The 20,494-nt window shown below is 39.2% G+C and overlaps 2 protein-coding genes across 3 annotated transcripts; both read right to left on the bottom strand.

Annotated features, from left to right (window-relative positions):
- Positions 1-3,720: 3,720 nt before the first annotated feature.
- On the bottom strand, positions 3,721-15,884 carry LOC131688888 (kininogen-1-like). 2 transcript variants are annotated; one of them, XM_058973488.1, is made up of 3 exons: positions 15,509-15,872; positions 4,908-5,053; positions 3,721-4,775 (listed from the first exon to the last, which is right to left on the bottom strand). In XM_058973488.1, exons 1-3 carry the CDS (start codon positions 15,573-15,575, stop codon positions 4,020-4,022), a joined length of 969 nt encoding a protein of 322 aa, XP_058829471.1. In that variant the 5' UTR covers positions 15,576-15,872; the 3' UTR covers positions 3,721-4,019. The 2 variants fall into 2 exon arrangements, with proteins under 2 accessions (XP_058829471.1, XP_058829470.1); XM_058973487.1 differs by having other exon boundaries at positions 3,721-5,053; positions 15,509-15,884.
- A 362-nt stretch (positions 15,885-16,246) lies between these two features.
- On the bottom strand, positions 16,247-19,237 carry LOC131691498 (trithorax group protein osa-like). Its single transcript, XM_058977944.1, has 2 exons — positions 18,863-19,237; positions 16,247-18,664 (listed from the first exon to the last, which is right to left on the bottom strand). Exons 1-2 carry the CDS (start codon positions 18,924-18,926, stop codon positions 16,305-16,307), a joined length of 2,424 nt encoding a protein of 807 aa, XP_058833927.1. The 5' UTR covers positions 18,927-19,237; the 3' UTR covers positions 16,247-16,304.
- Between the last annotated feature and the right edge of the window lie 1,257 nt (positions 19,238-20,494).

Raw genomic sequence — 20,494 nt, 5'->3', positions numbered from 1 at the left:
ATCTCCTTAAACCCGTTTGCGCACCTAGGCGCAGAACGAGACCATATTATTTGAAAAGTAGAGGTGATTTCCCATAGAATGAATAATATGTGACCGTTCCAAAATGTTTCGCCTGATTGTACAGAATACATTGGTGATAAAATAATTATTGATCTGACCACCTCAAACATAGTTAAACAAAAAAGTCATAGTTGCAAGCAAACTTAGTGAATATATTATTATCGCAAACCAAGTTATTTTGTTCCCCTATAAAATGAAACTAGTGTTGCTATAATCGGACCTAAATCAAAAGAGCAACATGCATTTGAAGTGAATATAGAAATTGTGGTTTGAGAAATGAAAAGAATTAAAAAGTTCGGACTGAACTGCGTTTAAACTGCTCTTAAAAATCCTGTTCTATTACAATGATGATAAAATTTTGAATATAAATGATTCAATATATGAAAAATTTAGGAAAAATGTAAAACAATAATATTCCAAACATGACTTTTTGAGGTTTTGTCCGGCCTCCGGCCATTGTGCGTTGAATTGCCATGCCATTTTGCTGAAAGCTACGAAGCCGGGGTTGAGTAGCTTTCCAATATAAAAGTTTCCTTCATGAAAATACGGTTCTTGAACCTATGAAAAAAAACATTATAGAGCCACAAATCGTGTTCGTAATATATTTCACAGAAGAAGACACCTCGAATTAGTCACACTTTTATGATCATGCTCATATTGTCACGTTACTCCGAGTAAAAAAAAATAACAGTTCGCATTAAGGCGAAGAGATATTAAAAATATCATAATAAAACATGAATGAATATGAATCAATTCACTCCACATGTCTAATTCAAATATAAGCTCTAGAAAAAAATAACAGGATAACGTGCAAATAAATTACAAAATTCGTGACTAAGATCCCAAAATCAAGAACATAAATAACACTACACGTAACACATATTTCAAAAATTGGGACCATTATCATGAACCACTCTACTCGTGACTAAAATATAACGACAACGTGGATAGAAATGTACGCTTCACATAACTGTCAGTAATCATAATGCGGGAAGTGACTCAATTATCGATTCGCCGTAATCTGAAAAGTAGTAGAAATGATTTGCATACATCACACATTTTTTTGAAGCAAGAGAGTGGGAATTTAATTCTAGCAAAGTTCACAAAATCCAGTTTTGTAATACCACTTATTCAAAATTGAATTATTACACAGTAAAACCGCTGGAAGGTGCTACATCTAGACGATTGAATGATCTAATACGATGCACTGATGATCGGTTTGCCAATTCATTCCGTCAGAGCAGCGCGTTATATCTAACACCTCTTCTCTGACAGAACGTACACTGCCGATTTTTAGTGGAAACCCATATCTGTCACAGCATGATTTGCAATCATCAGAAAATGATGGTTTATTGACAATTGCGCAAATATCGCGAGTTGTGATTCCCGATATACGACATGCGCCAATAACACTACTTACAAGTATACATTACAGTGCACGGTGGTCCAGAATGCAAATTTAGGAGGAATTTTGAGATTTTACTAAAACCAAACCACTTATTATACCTTCGGAAAATTTTTCGTAGTTTGTGAGCCCCTTCTTTTTCTTAAAACAACAGTTAGGGTGGTTCTATTTTTTCCAAGATCAAAAGTCTAACTTTTTAATCATGCCAGATAGAGCCATACGACCTTCAGTGAAGTTTTAGAACGACAAATTTTAGTGAAGTTTGCTGAAGACATGTAAGCTCTATCTGTCATACCGTTAATTTTACAACAAATTTAAAATCAAAGTTTTGGCTGTTTCATGGTGTTTCTGTTCTGTTCTATTCAAATAACTTTCGCGGTATTGATTTAAAACTGAAATAGTGTTCAGACAACTTTAAGATTTTTTTTAAATGTTTTTCATGGCACCACATATCTAGCTGTTATCGTTGAGAAGTTATGAGTGATTTTTCACCAAAAATGGGATTCTTTGGAGTACCAATATCACTCATTGAGGCAAACAAAAGAATATTCTTTTTCAACTATACATAAGGTAATGATTCGAGGTAATTGAGCAAAAGCACGATTTTTTTTTAATTTCACAAAATTGATATCTAAAAATTAATTTTCGATGTTAAAAGTATTTATATCTTTGGAATAATAGAAGCTAGAGTTTTGATGTTTTAGAAGAAAATGTTTGTCTTAAAAAACTGCAAAATACCCAAAACTACAAAAATATAAAAAATTGGTTTTTCATGCCCCTTGGTAAAATGTTTTAATTCCATTCACGGTGGAAAATATGAAAGGTATAGCTTCATTTTAATGATAAAATTTTGCACTTTACAAAACTTTTCTATTATTTTAATTGGTGGATGGGGTGGTTCTAATTTGATTTAAATCAGAAAATTAACCTTTTCATGGTTCGAGATAGAGTTTCGATGTCTTCCAGAAAATTGAATTTTGAAAAATCAAATTTTAAAAAACTGTCGAAGACACTGGCACTCAATGACTTGTTTCTTTTTACAGAGAATTTACCGAAAAAAATATTTTGAAGTAGAACAGTTAATCTTAATATACTGAACCTCTAGCTTCTTTCGTTATAAAGTTATATATACTTTTTGCTAAAAATGAAATATTTTTGGAGTAAATATTACAAAATATACAAAAATATCGCCTTTGCCACTTTTTGGTGACCTATACTACAAAGGATGACATTTCATATAACAACAACGGTATTTAATGTTAAGTGCACTAATCGAAGATATTGCTATCCGAAAAAGTTATGTTTTGCCTTCATTGTTAATATTGTTATTTTTGGCTTTATATAGATTTTTGGGGTCGCTGATTTTATGCAAAAATTCTCAAAACCTTTGAACGAAAAAAGTTTAGTGGTTGTTATATAAAACTAAATTATGCGCCCTAAAATAATCTTCAAGTTGTCCAAAGGATACTTTGGTGTAAAATAAAAACTACAAAAGTTATAGAAATAAAACCATTTTTTTAAGAAACACCCTAAAGGCCTCGTTTGAATTAGTCTTACAATGGAAAGTATGAAAGATAGAACACATGTGTTTTCAGCGATTTTTTTTCTTAAATGTGTTGTTCTACAACTTTATCGACTATAGTCAAGCTATATCTCGAACTGTTAAAAAGTTTAATTTTAAAATTTTAATTTTTTTTTATTAGAACTACCCTAGCTTTAAGCTAAAAGAATAGGCCTTGCTAAGCACAACAACTTTCCTGAACATATTGCAAGGAAAATTTGCTTAATTTTGGCAAAAAGTTAAAATTCCTTCTAAATTTACATTATAAACTAGCGGGCATAACACTTTTAGAGTTCTGTACATGTGCAAAACTTGGGAGCGGCTGATTGTTTCCCGAGCTCACGTATTGTGTTCAAAACTTTGAAGGAGTTTTAATTTGAACAGTAATTATTTTATTTCAGAAAATGTTGCTTTTTTACTCAATATTAAAAACCAGCTTTAAAAACCCAAAGTTCAATCCTTGGCTAACAACTTTGTCGAAGACTTTAACTAGCAAAAAATTAAGCAAAGAATAATTATACGATTTTAAAATTGTTGATCAACTTACAATGGTTTAAAAAAATCAGAAATTTTAAAAGATCTCAAATGATGTCAGTAAATTCCAGAAGATTTTAGATGGATTTAAAAAAAAGTGATCTAATTAAATTTACCAGCTTTCAGAGGAGTTTCGAAAATTGTAGAAGATTCAAGTGGGTTATAATGTTACAGACGATTTTAATATTTCAGAATGTTTCATAATGCTACAGAAGCTGTTGCATCTATCGCGTACATATAGGGTCACCAGAACTCCTGTTTTAGAAGATAATAGTATTTAATGTTAACATTTATTTATTATGTCCAGAATATTTGTTCATTAATTTATTTAAAAACATTTCGAAAAAAAATGAGTATTGTGTTTCATTAATATTTTTCATTAATATGAACACTAAATTGTTATTTAATTTTAATTTTATGAGCTTACAAAAAAAAACCGTGAAATCCCAACAAACGGTTTTAGGTTGACACAATCAACAGTCTCTTCCTAGCTGCAGCCGATTCAAACTCGCCACGAAGATCGATATTGTAGGTAGTGTCTTCAACAGTGGCCGGGGTTGTCACTGGCACTAACGGGACTATCGGTACTATCGGCACTGCAGCCGGTGTGGATGCCGGTATTGGTTCAACGGAAACTACTGGTGGCGGAGTAGTTTGAACCGACGATACTGGCAGTACAGGAATTGGTTGGATAGTACTGGTGGTCTCTACCGGTAGTGTCGGAATCGATTGCATGGTTGTTGAGCTACCAGGTGAACTGCTTGATTCCGTTACAGATGAGCCTCCCGGCAACTGCATTGGTTTATCTGTAATATCTAGTGGAGAACCCCAATAAAAATGGTCTTGCTCAGGCTTACGACTAGAATCAAAATCTGGACCATGGCCATGCTTATGACAATCGCTGTGCTTATGGCCTGGACCGTATCTGTATCCGTGCCCATGATTTACATGATCATATCCGTGTCCGTGATGATGATTCCCATGACCACCATGATCATCACCGTGTCCATGCTTATGATCTGAACCGTGTCTATGTTCGTGTCCATGGCCGTGATTATGGTCATGATCCCCATGATGATGCCCCCCACGTGGTGCAACTGGAAGTGGTGATGGAGGTGGAGGTTGTTGTTCAATCGAAGGTACATATATGTAAGGATTCGGAACGATCCCTGGGCCAAATCCGGTTGGACCTTCTACTCCATACGGCAACGGAAACTGGCTGAAAGACGATTGAATCTGATCATTGATGTTTTTCATTATCGCTGCTGTGTTGTCTGCTATTTGCTCAAACAGGTTTGCTGGTTTCTGAGCTGGACCAAACGGCCCATATACATGTGGTTGCCCGACTTGCCTGTGATGAACTTTATGACGGCGGCCATTGTTATACCACTGGTATCCACGGTAATGGTCGTAGTCCTCGAAATCCCCATGATTCACACTAGGTCCAAAATAGCCATCATAGTCATAGCCGTGGCTTCCGTAGCCGGCACATGCTGAAATGGGACATTAATTGTGATTAATAACCGGTTGATGATATAAAACTTTCAAATTATGAATGTATATACAAAAGGTTATTTTTGGAAATGCCCCAAGGACTGACAGTGTGCAAGCGATATTCAATGGATCTCCATTGATTTTTTATGTTTTTTGTGCGCAAATTGACGTTATTCAATAGATTGCCTGTTCTCCTGAGCCACTATATCGAGAACTTTAAAAAAATTGACTTGTTTTCGTATCATCGATATCCTGAAAGTCCCACAGTTACAAAGCTCAATATAGATTATTTTTGGAGATATGTGTAGTAGAATCAATTGGTGCTCCACGGTTTCCCCTACTATGATTGGTAACTTTAAAGAAATTCGTTCCAGCGACTGCTTATTTAGGGAGCCATAGAAGCCAAATTTTAATTCCGCCATACTTTCGCATATGGTACGACATCCAAGACTTTAAAAAAATGCAACTTTCTGAGTGAATTGACTTTTAAAATGACGATAGTTTAAATTTGTTTGCTCATAATCAGCATAAAACGTGGCAATTCGTAAAATCTTCTATAATAGATACAAATTATCAGCTATTAAAATTATTTCAAAATATTGACTACCCAAAGCGCTAGAGGTTTTGTCTTGCTAATTTCTCTTTCTGGCCAGCTGCGCAATTTTTGATATTGTGAGATTTTTTAAAGTGTTCATAACTAATAAACAATAACCAGTATTTATAGCAATGCTTGAGACAACAAAGGATAAATGAAAAATATTGAATTTTATTTTTGTTGTATTGTGATTCCAATCTCACCCAATATTGGCTGCCAAATTTTGTCGATTCAAAAGTATTTAGCATTGAAAACTAATATTTTTTTCCTAAAAACACTCAATAATTTTGCAAGTTCTCCAAACTTTAGGTCAATGCTATGTTACGAAAAGTTATGCATTGTAGGATGTATTGCTTTTTACATTTCTCTGAAAAAACTAGCCGACAAGCATAAGTCATTAAATTGACTTTACGCTTGTCCGGACATGCCGCAGACTCAGGTGATTCGCTTTTAATGCCAAAAGATCCTGACTCCTGCGCTGCAGAAGAGAAAGAGTTAAGTAGCCGGGAAACTCTAAGCTTGTTCATTGACCCTACTCCACGCTTTCTAAACTTTCGTACTTCAAATCCTTGCTCTCCCTTGAGTACTATGGCTCTTAATATTTGAAAAATACTTCACCTTCCAGTCCCTTGCTAATTATATGTCGTTACAATACAAAAAGGAAAAAGATTGACTCACTATAAGTCGTTAATAAAAAAAGGAAAGAAATGATTGCCGCAAATTTGTAATTGGTTTTGAATTGTTCTTGAAAATGGTCAATTCTCAACCCTCATACATAATTCAAAAGTCATCATTCACTCAGACAAGACCATGCGTATTTCCTCACGCGTATTAAAGACACAGTGGATTCGTTTCCTAGTTGGTCAAATAAACACTAAACAATTAAATCAATTAGTTTGCTCAGTCTAAAGGAATGTCAGCTCGATTGGTATCAACCGGCGGATACGTGTTCCCTTACAGTGCCATCATTCAAAGAACATATAAAATTACATACGACAAAATATGTGCAATTCAGAATATAACGAAATATCTTAATTATTTGCAGAAAAAAAAATCGGAAAAAATTAGTTGCATAACGAAGGTGGTTCACTTTCAAAGATAGCGCTGCTGATGAATCACTTTATAAGAATAGGTGATGAGGGACGTGGATGAAAATAGCTTTCCGCACTCCGTTCGGCATCTGAAGGCTAGTAGCGAAAACGGTTTGCCACACGTAAACGAGGAGAATTAAAAGTAGTAACAAATTCTGCTTGTAAGACATGTGACTCTTCTGTTAATAGCATTGAGAAAATTGCATGTCGTGGGAATTTTTGATCGTTTTTCCACCGCACTTGCATTCCTGGTATGCAGTAATCCTCTATGGACTTATCTCGTTTAATTAAAAACCAGTAATACCTTTGCGGCACAAGGGGGTAACCCCTTGTCTTACCTAAATTCGAGTTTTCTCGTTCGTTTTCTGAGATTTTATGAAAAAGTAGTCATCGATTTGCTATCTATTAATGTTATGTTGTAGCTCACGTATCGATAAAGTCGATATAATACTGATTTTAGTTGGATTGCCTTGCACGTTGACGTTTCGGCCCAAACATTCGTTCTTGAAGGTGAGCGTTCACATACTTGCTATGTATGATTATTTTCTGTTTAATATATATTTCTTGCATGAATATATTATGCTGAGCTTGTTTCTTCGGAAATTCCAGTGAAGATGTCAGGTCTTTAAATTGAAAGTTGTCCGAGATATATAGGATCAAGACAAAAACGGTACATTATAGATTCATTATTAGATCATTGTAGAGTTATGGTATCTTTGGAAAAGGTGCTGTATGGCACCTAGCGCTTTATTTGGTTGCATTACACTAGTTCTTTCAAACTTCGTCCTTTATGTTTCGTGATAGAGGATGTTTTGGGTAAAAATTTAACTTACAGATTATGTTTTCAAAAATTCGCCATATTCAAAAACCTGAAGAACAAACAAAGGTAGTATCTTCAGAAGATATACTTTTAATTATCAGACATATAACTTTGTCGTTGACAACATCTTTCTATCTCATTCTATTAAAAAGTTAATAACACTATCGCCGCCATAGCGACCGAATTTCGAGCTAATATGAAATGATCAAATAAAGAGGTAGATGCTATGAAACAACTTTTCCAAAAAACCATAGCTTTAAAACGAATAACACCTGCGTATTGTGGGTTACACTCTTTTGTACTTCGGGTACTCCCGGGATTATCCCCGGGGATCTGCTCACTCAAAAAAGAAATCGCGACAATTAGGCTAAAATTCGCGGTACTGCAGCCGCTGTCAGTGGTACTTGATCAATTCAGCTGGAAATCAGACTTTTGCTGATCAGCGGAAACAGTTCTGCATCTATCTGAGCTTCCTCGTTTCAAGCAATACAGTAGAGGAAATTTTTGTGTCTTTCCGAATCGAGATTCCGACTGAACTGAATCCCGTATGGTATCCGGTGGCTGAAATCTCTCGCAGTATTTTAGCAAAGTACATACCCAGGTTTCCGTTCCCATGTCGTAAGAGGCGACTAACAACAGCTGTGGCTGTGATCCACTAGGAAGTTGATAACAGCATTTTATCTTTCTCTGGAGATAATAGGCCTATGTGGCATCCGGTGGGTTGAAGTATCTCAACCAAAAATTGATTCACTGGTTCGTACAATACGAGCTCGAACACTCGTTATCTGGTCATAAGTACATCGTCTTTGATCATTTAAACTGCCCATAAAAGCATAAGAGTCCCATATGGATTTTTGTCGAAATTGAGTTATCTGTTGGATTGTATTCTGAATTACCACTGAATCACAATTCACAAATAAGATTACCAGGTTTGTTTAGAAAATATCAAAAAAATACCAAAAGATGGTTGTCCCACCCGTAAGGCTCAATGAAAATGTTAATCTTGAACAGCATTTTTCTCGGCTTGCTGTTTTTCCATATGGGACTCATATGCTTCTATGGGCAGTAAACATCTCGCTAGATATCATCACATATCGTAATCCCAAATCTACGAACTGGGACCTCTACGAAGAGAGCTTGGCGACTAGGTTACATATGTATCTTCCGACAATTGAATCTCTAAGCGACTTGGATGAGTTCGTGGATAAAACAAACTCACTCATAGTAGCAGCATACCAAGAGGCTTGTCCGCTTTGAGTTATACATGATTCTAGAGTAGCGGTTCTCAACCTTTTTCGTACCACGGACCCCTTAGATATCACATTGGGTTGCTGCGGACCCCTACAGATAAACATCAATTTTGTATGCTATCAATATGTTATTTTCAATTTGTTAGAAAACAAGATTTTAAATTTCAATATGCACTCGGAAAATATATTTTTCTTCGCGTCCCCCTAGGGGTCCGCGGACCCCAGGTTGAGAATCACTGTTCTAGAGAAACATCTCGGTGAAATACCGGACTTGTTCGTCTGAAAAAGTTGTGTAGAAGAGCTTGCAATAGCAGACGAAGGGACGGGTTGAAGGCATTTAAGTTGGCTCGCAAAGCATACAATATTCGATTCTCTGAGTGAAGTGATTGCAAAAGCCTCTGCACAAATGTCTCAAGTCTCAACGAAACTAGCAGATTGGAAAAATTACTTTCGAAATCGAATGTCCTTCATGTCAGTTCAATTAGAACTGTTAATGGTGAATATTCGTCTGACGAAGATGTAGACTCATCTGTTTTTTGACACAATCTTCGCAGGCTGTACGGAGCCAGCACTGTCCCTGTATTCTTTTCAGGTAATTTTGATCCTTGGATATTTGCTCGTAAAATTGTGACATCCAAATTGATCAAATGGGCAATTAAAAGTTTTGCTCCATATAAGTTTCCGGGAGAAGTTGGGATCATTTCAGCTCTTCTTCAAAGAGAATATGAACACTTAAGCATGTTTTGAACAAAGCTCTCACTTATAGTCTTGTAACAGGATACATTACATTAGCGTGGCAGGAAATAACTGTAAAATTAATTCCCGAAGGCCGCATTGCTTATGAAGAATCAGTGGAACATTTAATTCACCACTACATTCGGCATGTAGAACTCAGCGTGGAAAGTCATGTACCATCCTGTTACACAATGTTGTCTACTGAAAAAGCTTTCTCAAAGCAATTAAGCTTAGGAATTTCTCTTGATATTGAAGGTGCTTTTGATAACGTGTCTTTCGAATACATTTTGGAAGCAGCACGAGGTCATGGAGTACCTTCATATATCACGAACTGGATACACGCAATGCTTAGCAACCGACAACTGTGCTCATCGTTAGGATAATTGGAGATAAAGAAACTGAATGTCGGAGGATGCCGTCTAGGTGGTGTGCTTCAATGGAACCTCGTCGCTGATGGCTTGTTGACGAAACTTAATGAGCTTGGGTTTCCGACGTATGGTTTCGCCGATAATTATCACATAATGATCACAAAAAATCACGCTTTGATTACAGAAAGGTATTGAAATCATTCTCATTTTTTTATTGAACACCCTTTAATATTAGCATACGGGTGCCATGTGTTGTGACAGAAGGGAGAAGTCACGACAATCCACTCAAAGTTAAATCATTTTCAGATGATGGCGATGAATTGTGCGTTCTCGACAACACCTACTGCTGCTCTAGTGGCACTCTTGATCTTAAAACCACTGTATGTGTTTCTGAAACAAGGAACACTCTCTTGTGCGTACTGTCTTAAGCTTACTGGACTGTCGAACAGTTGTTATACTGACGGTATAGATGCTAGAATCCATTGTCGTGAATTGAGATTGGAACAATCGCATTCGCTTGGTAGATGCTAAACCGAATTCCAAGCAGAAATGTTCGCGGCGTACAACCGGCACTTCATCAGGAATCTGCGATAAATGAATTTATTTTTGCTATGGCAGTCTGATTGCCATAAAAGCACTTAGTTTGGTAGATTCGAGATCGAAATTAGTCGATGTCGAACTCAAATTGAATAACTTAGCATTTCAAATGCTATCTAACTTTTATGGGTGTTCGGTTATTCCGGTTTTGCTGAAAACGCATTGGTTAAAGCGGACACTGCGACTGATTTCGTTGGTGCATAATCGGCTCTACCATAACAAAATTCGCTCTTGGGCTGCATCCGAACATGCCAACTATCGGCGTAGCTTGCAAACTTACGTTCAAACTAAACTTTTCACCTGGTTGTGAATACGAATATGCCAAAAAGTTTATTACATTTTTCCAAGCTCAGTTGTAGTATTCTAGTCAGGGTACTGACTGGAAATTGCAACCTCAATTATCACATCGCTACTATTAAGCATGCTGAGTATTATCCGTGTGGTCTTTGTGAATCCGACTATGGAACTTCATATCGTTTCACATGTAACTGTAAGGATATGTTATTGTCCATGCTATCGTATATACAGTGTGATAAAGAACTATAGGTTTTACCAGTAAAGTTCATTATTCTTTCGCGATTGAAGAATCCAGCCCAAGGATGCAAAATGCCTACCTTTTCTGCGGCTGTAATTTTTCTGCCTACAATCTCATTTCTCTTTTGACACTGCTGTCGCAGGACGCCCAGCGCTGTACGGCAGTCTGTAAGCAAAGCAGTAACATGACAAAGAAATACTGCCCTCAGTACAGCCGTCAGACGCGAGCAGTACAGCTTCTCTTTCCTTATTTTACACTTTTTAATATTTTTAATCTATTCAATATTTTCAATCACAAACGACGACAATAAATGCGGTTCGTTTACGCAACGACCGGCATCATAACTTTCGTGTGCGTGCCTCTCCCTTTGACTATGCAGAGAAAAGTGTACAAAGCGAGAGAACAAACTTTACTACGCCACACTCTCACCGAGCAGTCGGAGTACAGCAGCAAAACAAAAATGTATTCCACTGCTCTACGGGAAAATGTACTCGGTTTGGCTACCGTTCTGGCAAGAGCTGTAGTGATGCGTCACTGTAGCGGGCTGTACGCCTTGTGCAAATGTAAATATACCGAAAAAAATGTAGTTTACCAGTACCTTTGGCATCCCTGATCCAGCCTATTAATTATTTTGTGTTGTGAATGTATTATGTTGTTATTCTCCACTTCCTGCCTTGTTTCTTTCACCTCTCTTTCCCTTACCACTAGGAAAGTGATAAGATGATATGGCAAGATACAAACCATGACCGAATGTATTTTAGATTTCCAGGATACTTCATCTTGGGCCGCCACTCTGCAATCTTCTTGAACGCCCGGTAACTGGAAGTCACTTATATTTTCCAAAAAAAAACTATCACTAACTTTAAAGTGCATTAAATTGGTCAATGAATGTTGTATATTTTGATTTCACAAATAAGTGTTCTATACTGGCTAGCAACGATTAAACAACAAACAAAGATTTATCAGGGCCGGCGGAACACGTGGGTAGTATGGATATTACTACCCACTCGAAAATCATCGAGGAGAGAATTACCCACTCGAAAGTTTGGAACAAACCAAAATCCTGATATTAACCACGTGTGTGTCTCGCGCACAAAATGCATGCATCTGATATTTTCGATGTACAACAATGTCATTCAGATACACATTTCTTTAAATTAAAATTTCTTGGGAATATGGGATCATAATTAGGATTTGTTTATTTTTGATTTTTTCGTTATGTTTACAAAAAATATCAATGCAATTATTTTGAGATAAAGTTAGAAATATTTTTAAAGACTTGATGAACAATTTGTAATTTTTAAACAAGAATAATTATTTGATTTACAATTGAAACAAGGAGAAACACTAGTAGACTTTGTATACACAAACACAAGAGATATTGATTCCAACATCAGTAGCAGAGACCATATCAGGAAAAGTGAAGAGAGGACGGACAACAATGACAAGCAAAAAGGAATAAAACCTGCAGCTTTTTGGCAAACGGCAGATCACTGTCAGAACATCATAAACCGGATCGCCGACTGGCCTCCTTGGATCAGATTTACAGATAGCTGTTAGCATGTCAACCAATAGAGAAGAGATATCTAAATTTGAAAATCGATCGTGTTTAAAAATATGTATATGAGAGACGTATAGGAGAGATCGAGGACAGATGGACTAGAACGAGGCCTAAAAGATTCATTTAACGAAGATCTAGAACACCAGGCACACGACCAGACAACATGTTTATTGTTGTGATAATCGTCAACACAAGCGCAGAGATCGCTCTCCACGACCCCAATACGCTGAAGATGCGCATTCAACGTACAATGATTGGACATGACCCGAGATATCAGCCGAAGGAAGTCACGACCTTCATCCATCCCCTTTAACCAAGGTTTGTTGATACCTTTAGGATTCCTAAAATACCATTGTCCCACGAAATTTGCCTATTTTGTAGCGTTGAAGGTTCCAGATCTGCCATAAATATCTCATTACAATGCCTAAGTGTCTGCATTGCATTGTGCAAAACATAGGAAAATAATAGGAATGACGACTTACTTCGGTTTAGTAACAGCACCCATCAAGGGGCGCTCTCAGACCTTTACGAGGAAGCTTAGAAGAGGAAATGATTACAGGCACATTAGAAGATGTTCCCTCAATGGGATTGTCAGAATCTCGTTCATTAGTGGACAATTGAGCGTAAAAATAGTCGTGGCTGACGGCGTAGCCCTCTTTAGCATTTCTTCTCGGAGCGCTGCTCAAAAGAATGCTTCAGTTTTCCCCGTATAATTCACATGCGAGATAAGTCGACATTTCATGCAAAGTCTCTCCATAGAAGGTAAACTTTTAATGATTCTTCTAGACGAAGGCTAGACGAACCCCGTTCAAAAAAACAAAGTTTGGAAGAACAGATCCGGAGAAAAGCTCGAAATAAGGCTGATGGAAAATAAGTTGTTTACTTATACTCCTCAATTTTTGCTTAACGCAACTACTTGCATATTAGAATTTTCACTGACTGAATCGAAGGGTTAAGGCTCCTCCCGGAGAATACACCATCAATCTCTACTTTCCGGGCGGGTACTTAGACAAAATACTTATTCGTACACGCCCAAGTGTTGTTTAGTTAGATCACGCGATATATCGAAAGAAGATCATCTAGGGGCCGATTGTATTAGATGGATATGGTTTGCATTGAAAAGGAGACTTATTGGTATTATGTTTGCCATCGGAGAAATATTCAAACCGTCCTCCAATAAACCTGAATGGATGTCGATCGTCGAAGATACCTCTCCATTAGTCAATACTATCGTGCTTGCTTCAGTACCCACCAAAAAAGGCTCTATCGCAGGGAACGGGAAATCAATGCAACGAAATTTAAAAGAATGGAGTAATTGATACTCAGTATCAGTAATCGACAAACAAAACAAAGAGTGTTTCCAAATGGCAACCAGCTATTATCAGGGAATTTTCATTTGCACTTACCCAAGCCATGTCTGAACTTTCGTCTGTAGGGTAAACAGGTCTAATACGCCCCCCTTAAGGAAAAATAGCTATATTTCACCATTCGACGCTATGATCTTCTCACTAACGACTCTAATTTATTGTTATATTAGTCAGAAATTAGTACCCGTTTCATTTTTTATTAAAAACATCCTGATACAAGTACTATTAAACATTTTTCAAAGATGCCTAAATTCTAGTTTTTTCTTTCACCCAGGACAAAATGCCCCCAGTGAAAGTGTAATATGCCCTACAACAAGAGGACGGTATGCCCCACAGCAATCGGTGAGTATGCCCCACAACAATGGGTGGGGCGTTTTGGCCGGTGATGAGCTGTTGTGAATACATGAATAATTCTACACACACACATAGTTTTAAGCCAAGCTAAAAACTAAGATAGTAACTATAATATTCTAGTGAGCTACTTGAAATAGTTCTATCGAATCCGACTGTTTCTAATTGGTTGTAATGCTATTGGAAAAAGTGGAAGCTTACATAAAAGTAGCTCTTTTGAAACTTTTGTGTATATTGTTGTTTTGCAACATATTAAAAATACCAAACTAACTTAGTACGTTGATTTCATGAAACGATACTGTTATCAGTCATTTTTACTTTTTAGATAATTCAGGAATCCTGGGAATCGAAGAGGGGCATTTAGCCCCGGTGGGGCGTATTATACCCTTTTACCCTACGGGTAGAAATTACTCTGAATCTACCCACTACCCATTCGGGAAAAAAGTGTTCCGCCGGCCCTGCGAGTTATAAAAGTATCAAAGATAATCTTCTTCGTCTCAAAAATGAGGCATCAATCATTAAAACACACCCTTAACATAAGGACTGCAAACGCTTGCAAACTTCCGCTAAGATACTTTCAGCCTAAAATTCACCCTTTTATGTAAATTCTCAAGCCCATGATTATGGCCAAAAAACCACTAGTTTATATTGCACAGAAATCAAATAAGTACATTACATACATCTTACTGTCTGTAAATGAGAACCTCTTTAATATGGTCACGCATTGGGCAGTCTATAGCTTTAAGATATTTTCTTATAGTATGCAATTTTAGTGGTCACGGTGATTTGGTAAACTCAAGCAACAAGCAACCCCTTAAATGCAAACACTGTATGTAAAACGTAATAACACTTCTGGAAATAACTGGTTCCATATATATTTCGATAACAAAAAACCTCCTATCAATGATTGAAGCACGAAAACAGTCTGTTTACAATAATAACGGATTTGACGATCATTTCACTAAATAGGTAACAAATTTGAAAACATGTTGAAAAGTTTTTTTGTTTTTACAGACATTAATTTTTTTTTTTTTGATATTTTTACAGACGTTACGATTTGTTACGAAACCTGCATTCTGTTACAATTTTGAAAATCCCCTTTAATTGGGCTGCACTGAACTGTACTTGCACTAAATATCTGTCCATTACTGCATTGCTTCAAAATATAACGTTCAAATACTTACCAAAACTACAAAGCCCCAGAAACAACACTGCTCCCGCTGCATCTCGAACGTTACACTTCAGCAGCATTTTCACTACTTAGAACACACTTTAGATTTCCGAACACGCGCACTCTTCAGGCGAGCGCCACCTTTAAGTAATCATGACACTGTTGAAGGCACCGGGGAAGCAAACACTGCCAAAGTTTTACGCGCCTTGATTGGCAGTGAAACAAAAACAGATCACGAAGGTCACTTATACGCGATCAAACCGTGGCGACAGCTCTCACAACGAACGCGGGGCTTTACCGAAACTACGCACACCTCGTTGCTGGCTTAACTGCTCATAGTACCATAGGCACAAAGAATCGAACCAGAGTCAATCACTGAGCACTGGGGAAGGGTAGCGGCGACTGCGATGGGTGATCTGTGCACTGACCGTCTGTGTCCGCTTATTTTTCTATGTATGTACTTGCAACGAAATAATTATCAAAAACGAAACAAAACGCGCTTGATTTTTACTTCACCGGGCAATTAAATCAGATGAATGAAATGTGAAAAAGGCAAAAAGATTTACTGTAGGCAATATATAAAAATCTGCTCGACCATCTCTGACACAAAGAGTGAAGCTACTGCATGACTCAACCATCAGTATATGTGCAATCGAAGGGAATTCCTCCATTTGGTATATCCCCGATACAATATCGATTATCTCCGTTTATGTGAATCATCTACTCCATCGAAACAGAAAACTCACAAAACTAAATAGCAACCTTCAACTTTTACTTTATTCCATTGTTTCTATTCTATGAATTACACACTATTTTCCCGTACTCCCCAGCTGATTTTTAAACTGCTGAAACAGATTCGGGAACGGTCCGAACGAAGGCAAACCAGCAAACGAGCCGCTAATACTGAAAGCGCCCCCAGTCCCGGAGCTGGAGGAAGATGAACTTGAAGACGACGAGCTTCCAGACGACGAGCTGGCCGAAGACGAAGACCCACCTCCGCCGGACGTTGATCCGGATCCGCCCTGATTGAAGCTGGACGAGTGACTGGAAGACGACGAACCTTGCTGCCCGTTCGGACCGGTAAAGGTATTGCTCATCGTGTTCGAGTTCGACCCGGACACGGATCCGTCCTTGTTGATTTGCTGCGACTGGCTGGAGGCCGTGTTTTTGTTACCCTGCAAACCATTCTCGAAGAACGTCTCCGAATTGGTTTGCGCATTGCTGGACGAGGTGCCGTGCTGGTTCTGCAGCGTTGATGACGAACCAGCATTCGACTGTTCCTTGAATTTGTTCTTCTCCCGAACGGAGTTCGTGTTGGCGTTGGACGAAGACAGTGCGAGGTTACCTTCCTTGTCAAAATTTGCCGACTGACTTTGGGCGGTATTTTTGCTGCCCGACGAATCGGCCGTCTGGAAGCTCTGCTGCATTGTATTAGCGGCACTCAGCTGACCGGATGAACCGTCGACTGCGATGTTCCCGGAGGTACTGCCGGCGGAGTTTTGGTTGAACAGTCCCAGCTCGTTCTGGGTAGATTGCGACTGAGACTGTGAACCACTGCTCTGCTGGAAACCGCCCCAGGTATTCTCGGATTGCGACTGTGAGCCAGATTGAGAACTGCTGCCCGGTTGGAATGTACCCCAGGTATTCTCGGACTGTGACTGTGCGACAGCTTGAGAACTGCTGGAAGGCCGCGTTGGTTTGTGCAGCGGTCTGTAGGGGGTTGGTCGAAACTCGTCGTCATCCGTTGGAAAGTAGAAATCTGAATTTCGGCGAACGCGTATGCTACCTCGGTCGACACCGATGTTTTCGTACGTCCATGTGATGTCGGTGTTGCCAAGCTGTTGAAGGTTTAGCTCGGGTAGTTCCGGTGCTGGTTCGGTATTGCTGGTTGTTTGCGGAATTCTTTGTGGTCGGGATGGCGTTGACTGTTGGAACTCGTTGAATTCGGTTGGTCGTTGCGTTGATGGCTGCCCAAAGGCTGGGCGTTGTCCGAAATTATTGAAAAGTGGAAACACTTGTTGCGTTGAACCTGGTTGTCTATAATTATTTGGATTTGCGAGGTTTAGGCCAGACTGTACGATATTACCAATCGAGGAGAAAAGATTTGGCAATACTTGACGACGCTTTCGAGTGTCGGTTTCATTAAACTCGCCTCGTATATCTAGATCATAGGTAACATCTTCAATGTCTTCAGTGGGTGTTGGTGTTACCGCAGGGGGTGGTGGGGCGATCGGTGATGGTGGAGGAGCTACTGGAGCTGGTGGTGGTGGTACCGGTGCAGGTGGTTGTTTTGGAACAATTGACGGTGATGGGGCTGGAGCTGGAGCAGGAACTATTGGTGGATATGTTGAGCTTGGAAAGGGACCTGTGGGTTGAATTGGTTTTGGATTTGATGGAGGAAGGAACGGATCATTTGGAGAGTTTGGTCTTGAAGGAGGCGCTTCTCCCGGAAACTGATTGGGTATTCCACCGGGGTATTTATTTGGGGGACCTTGTGAAATTGGCGGTCTGTAGTCTCCGTTTCCGTGGTGATGGTTGTAACCATGCTCATGTCCATTACTATTTCCGTGGCCATATTCATGCCCATGTCCATTTCCGTGGCCGTATTCATGCCCATTTCCATGCCCATGCTCATTTCCGTGACCATATTCATGCCCATGACCGTGACCGTGGTGGTGTCCTTGATGATCTGGTGGATATCCACCGTATGCTGGTGGAGGTGGATAGCCATGCGATGAAGGAGGAGGACCATGATGTGGTGGCCGACCATAGGGTGGCGGTGGTGCCGGTGGACGACCATGTTGTGGTGGTGGTTGATATGGTGATTGAGGAGCGTATCCATACGGGTTTTGTCCAAGTCCTCCGTTATTCCCAATGGTGATTCCGACGCCTACTCCATATCCGCCTTGTCCTCCCGAAGCATATGGTCTTGCCAGCTGATTGAACGTGGATTCTATTTGTTTATTCGTATTCTTGAATACAGCCGCCGTAGATTCTACTACCCGCGCAAACAGGTTCAATGGTTGAGCTAATCCAAATTGTCCGTAAGCTTGTTGATTATTGTAGTTCACTTGTCTGTGGCGTCTATGATCGTAATATTCGTGACCATCTTCATCACAGTTTGCGTACCCTCCAATATATCCGCCTTTAATTACGTTGTCTGCAATAACTGAAAAAAATGCACTGATCAATAACCGGTTTTCGAAGACTCGTCAAAATGACGTCGTAATTTCTAAAGTTTCCAAATATATAAATTGATTAAACTAGCTTCTCAAAAGTCTATTCACGTGATACGTACTAACTGCACTACTAAAGTTCGATGCACTTGACCTTCATTCGCGGAGATCAATAACACCAAAGCACTCACCTGAACTGCAAATCATAGAAACCAACACGGCTGCGCTAGTTTGTAGTGTTCTCCTAGGCAGCATACTGGCAGTGTTAAATGCACTACTGGCAACGAAACAAGTCTAATCGAGGCCACTAAAACCGAACTGCCCCCTTTTATTTGCCAACCATAACGACTAGCTCGAACATATGACAAAAACTCGAGTCTCCTGAAGACTGCTGCGACAAAAACTGATCGTGAAGATCTCGCATAGTTGTCCGACTAGCAGCTTCTCGCACACTTGTGAAGAAGCCACTCATTACTCTCCTGTGGACAAACCGACTGTAATAGCAACAGGTTTCTACTCACTCGAGCCGAGCTGAAGAGAACTGGAAGTTAGGTACCGTAGCCAGAAAACCCCACCCAATCCACCCAGTAGTGCGCCTAAAACCACTTCTAACTTCACCCCGATAATGATCGATATCATTTTCCTAACGTAAAACTAGCTTGAACCGAACAGAACTGTGATTCCTCACTATCGTCTCTGTCTGCTGACCGGTCGAGTCTGTTGCCCGGGATCATCAGCACAAACAAAAAACAGGTTTTAATTTTCGGTAACCATACCTGCCAGATGTATAAAGTATTTAATCTGTTCGTCGCAGTGCGTGACTTTTACGAAATGAACCGTCAACTATCGGTGAAATCATTTGGTCACGATCTTGATAGCTGAAAAAATAAAAAAACAACAACAGCAAGCATACGGTGACCATCGGTCATTGTCAACTGATTCATTGCCAATATGCGCCGGGACGGACAGAGTGACGTGACGACGGCAGTCGATTTGGAAAATACGCGCTTCACGCTGATCTCCTTCGGCGGCTGGAAATGCGCGTGGTGACCGTCAGCCAAGGCCTGCCGGGTGGGTTCCGCGACAACCGGTGCCGGCTGCTGAACGAGTTTATTTCGAACGATGCGCTGCAAACGCTGCGTAGGGGTGAATTACGTCACGTATGGGCTTTCCCCATTCCCATGCTAGCGAAAGTGTTGAGTGTTGATATGAAGGGTAGGTTGACCGTTAAGGGTCTCTTTCCGCACTTTGGACACGCATCACACATTAATTAAATAAATTACGGCTTTCAAAATAACAGCATTTTTTAATACATATGCATATATGAGCATAAATGATGATTGCTAGTGGGATTACGTATTCAGTTGCTTAATGTTCTTCAAAACTGAGAGCTAAGACTTAACATCCATATATGCACCATTTTATGATTCATTGTCATTCCACTATAAGTTTCACGTTCTGCAAAACTGTCTTGGTATTTGGTAAGCGGAAAAATCTCGTATTGTACCAAGAATATAACCACTCGGCGTGTGTTTCCATAGTGTAAGACGCAAATAACAAAATAAGCCCATAATTCAAGGTATTGCACTGCTGTAAGGTTAGATGGCCCATAAAGGCTTTGCAACATAAACTTAGTCCATTCTGATTAGCGCGAACCCATAGGCCTCCAGTCTGATGGAAGATCACGATTCAGGAAACGTATTACTCCTTTCCTAGAACAGCTCATAGTAGGAATATGACACCGTCGATTTTGCCATTAATGCTTGCAAATACTATGTTAAGGAAGTTTTCATTTCGTTCGAGCTAGTCGTTTTGTAAATTGC

Source organism: Topomyia yanbarensis, chromosome 3 (genome assembly GCF_030247195.1).
Source record: "Topomyia yanbarensis strain Yona2022 chromosome 3, ASM3024719v1, whole genome shotgun sequence".
Lineage (NCBI taxonomy): Eukaryota > Metazoa > Arthropoda > Insecta > Diptera > Culicidae > Topomyia > Topomyia yanbarensis.
This window is presented reverse-complemented; position numbering and strand designations above follow the sequence as displayed.

Excerpts from the sequence above, each read along its gene's own strand:
- LOC131688888 (XM_058973487.1), bottom strand. The coding sequence starts at position 15,575 with ATGCTGCTGAAGTGTAACGTTCGAGATGCAGCGGGAGCAGTGTTGTTT. Across the intron at positions 5,054-15,508 it reads TCTGGGGCTTTGTAGTTTTG|CATGTGCCGGCTACGGAAGC; the intron begins GTAAGTATTTGA and ends GTCCCATTTCAG.
- LOC131691498 (XM_058977944.1), bottom strand. The coding sequence starts at position 18,926 with ATGCTGCCTAGGAGAACACTACAAACTAGCGCAGCCGTGTTGGTTTCT. Across the intron at positions 18,665-18,862 it reads TTCTATGATTTGCAGTTCAG|TTATTGCAGACAACGTAATT; the intron begins GTGAGTGCTTTG and ends CATTTTTTTCAG.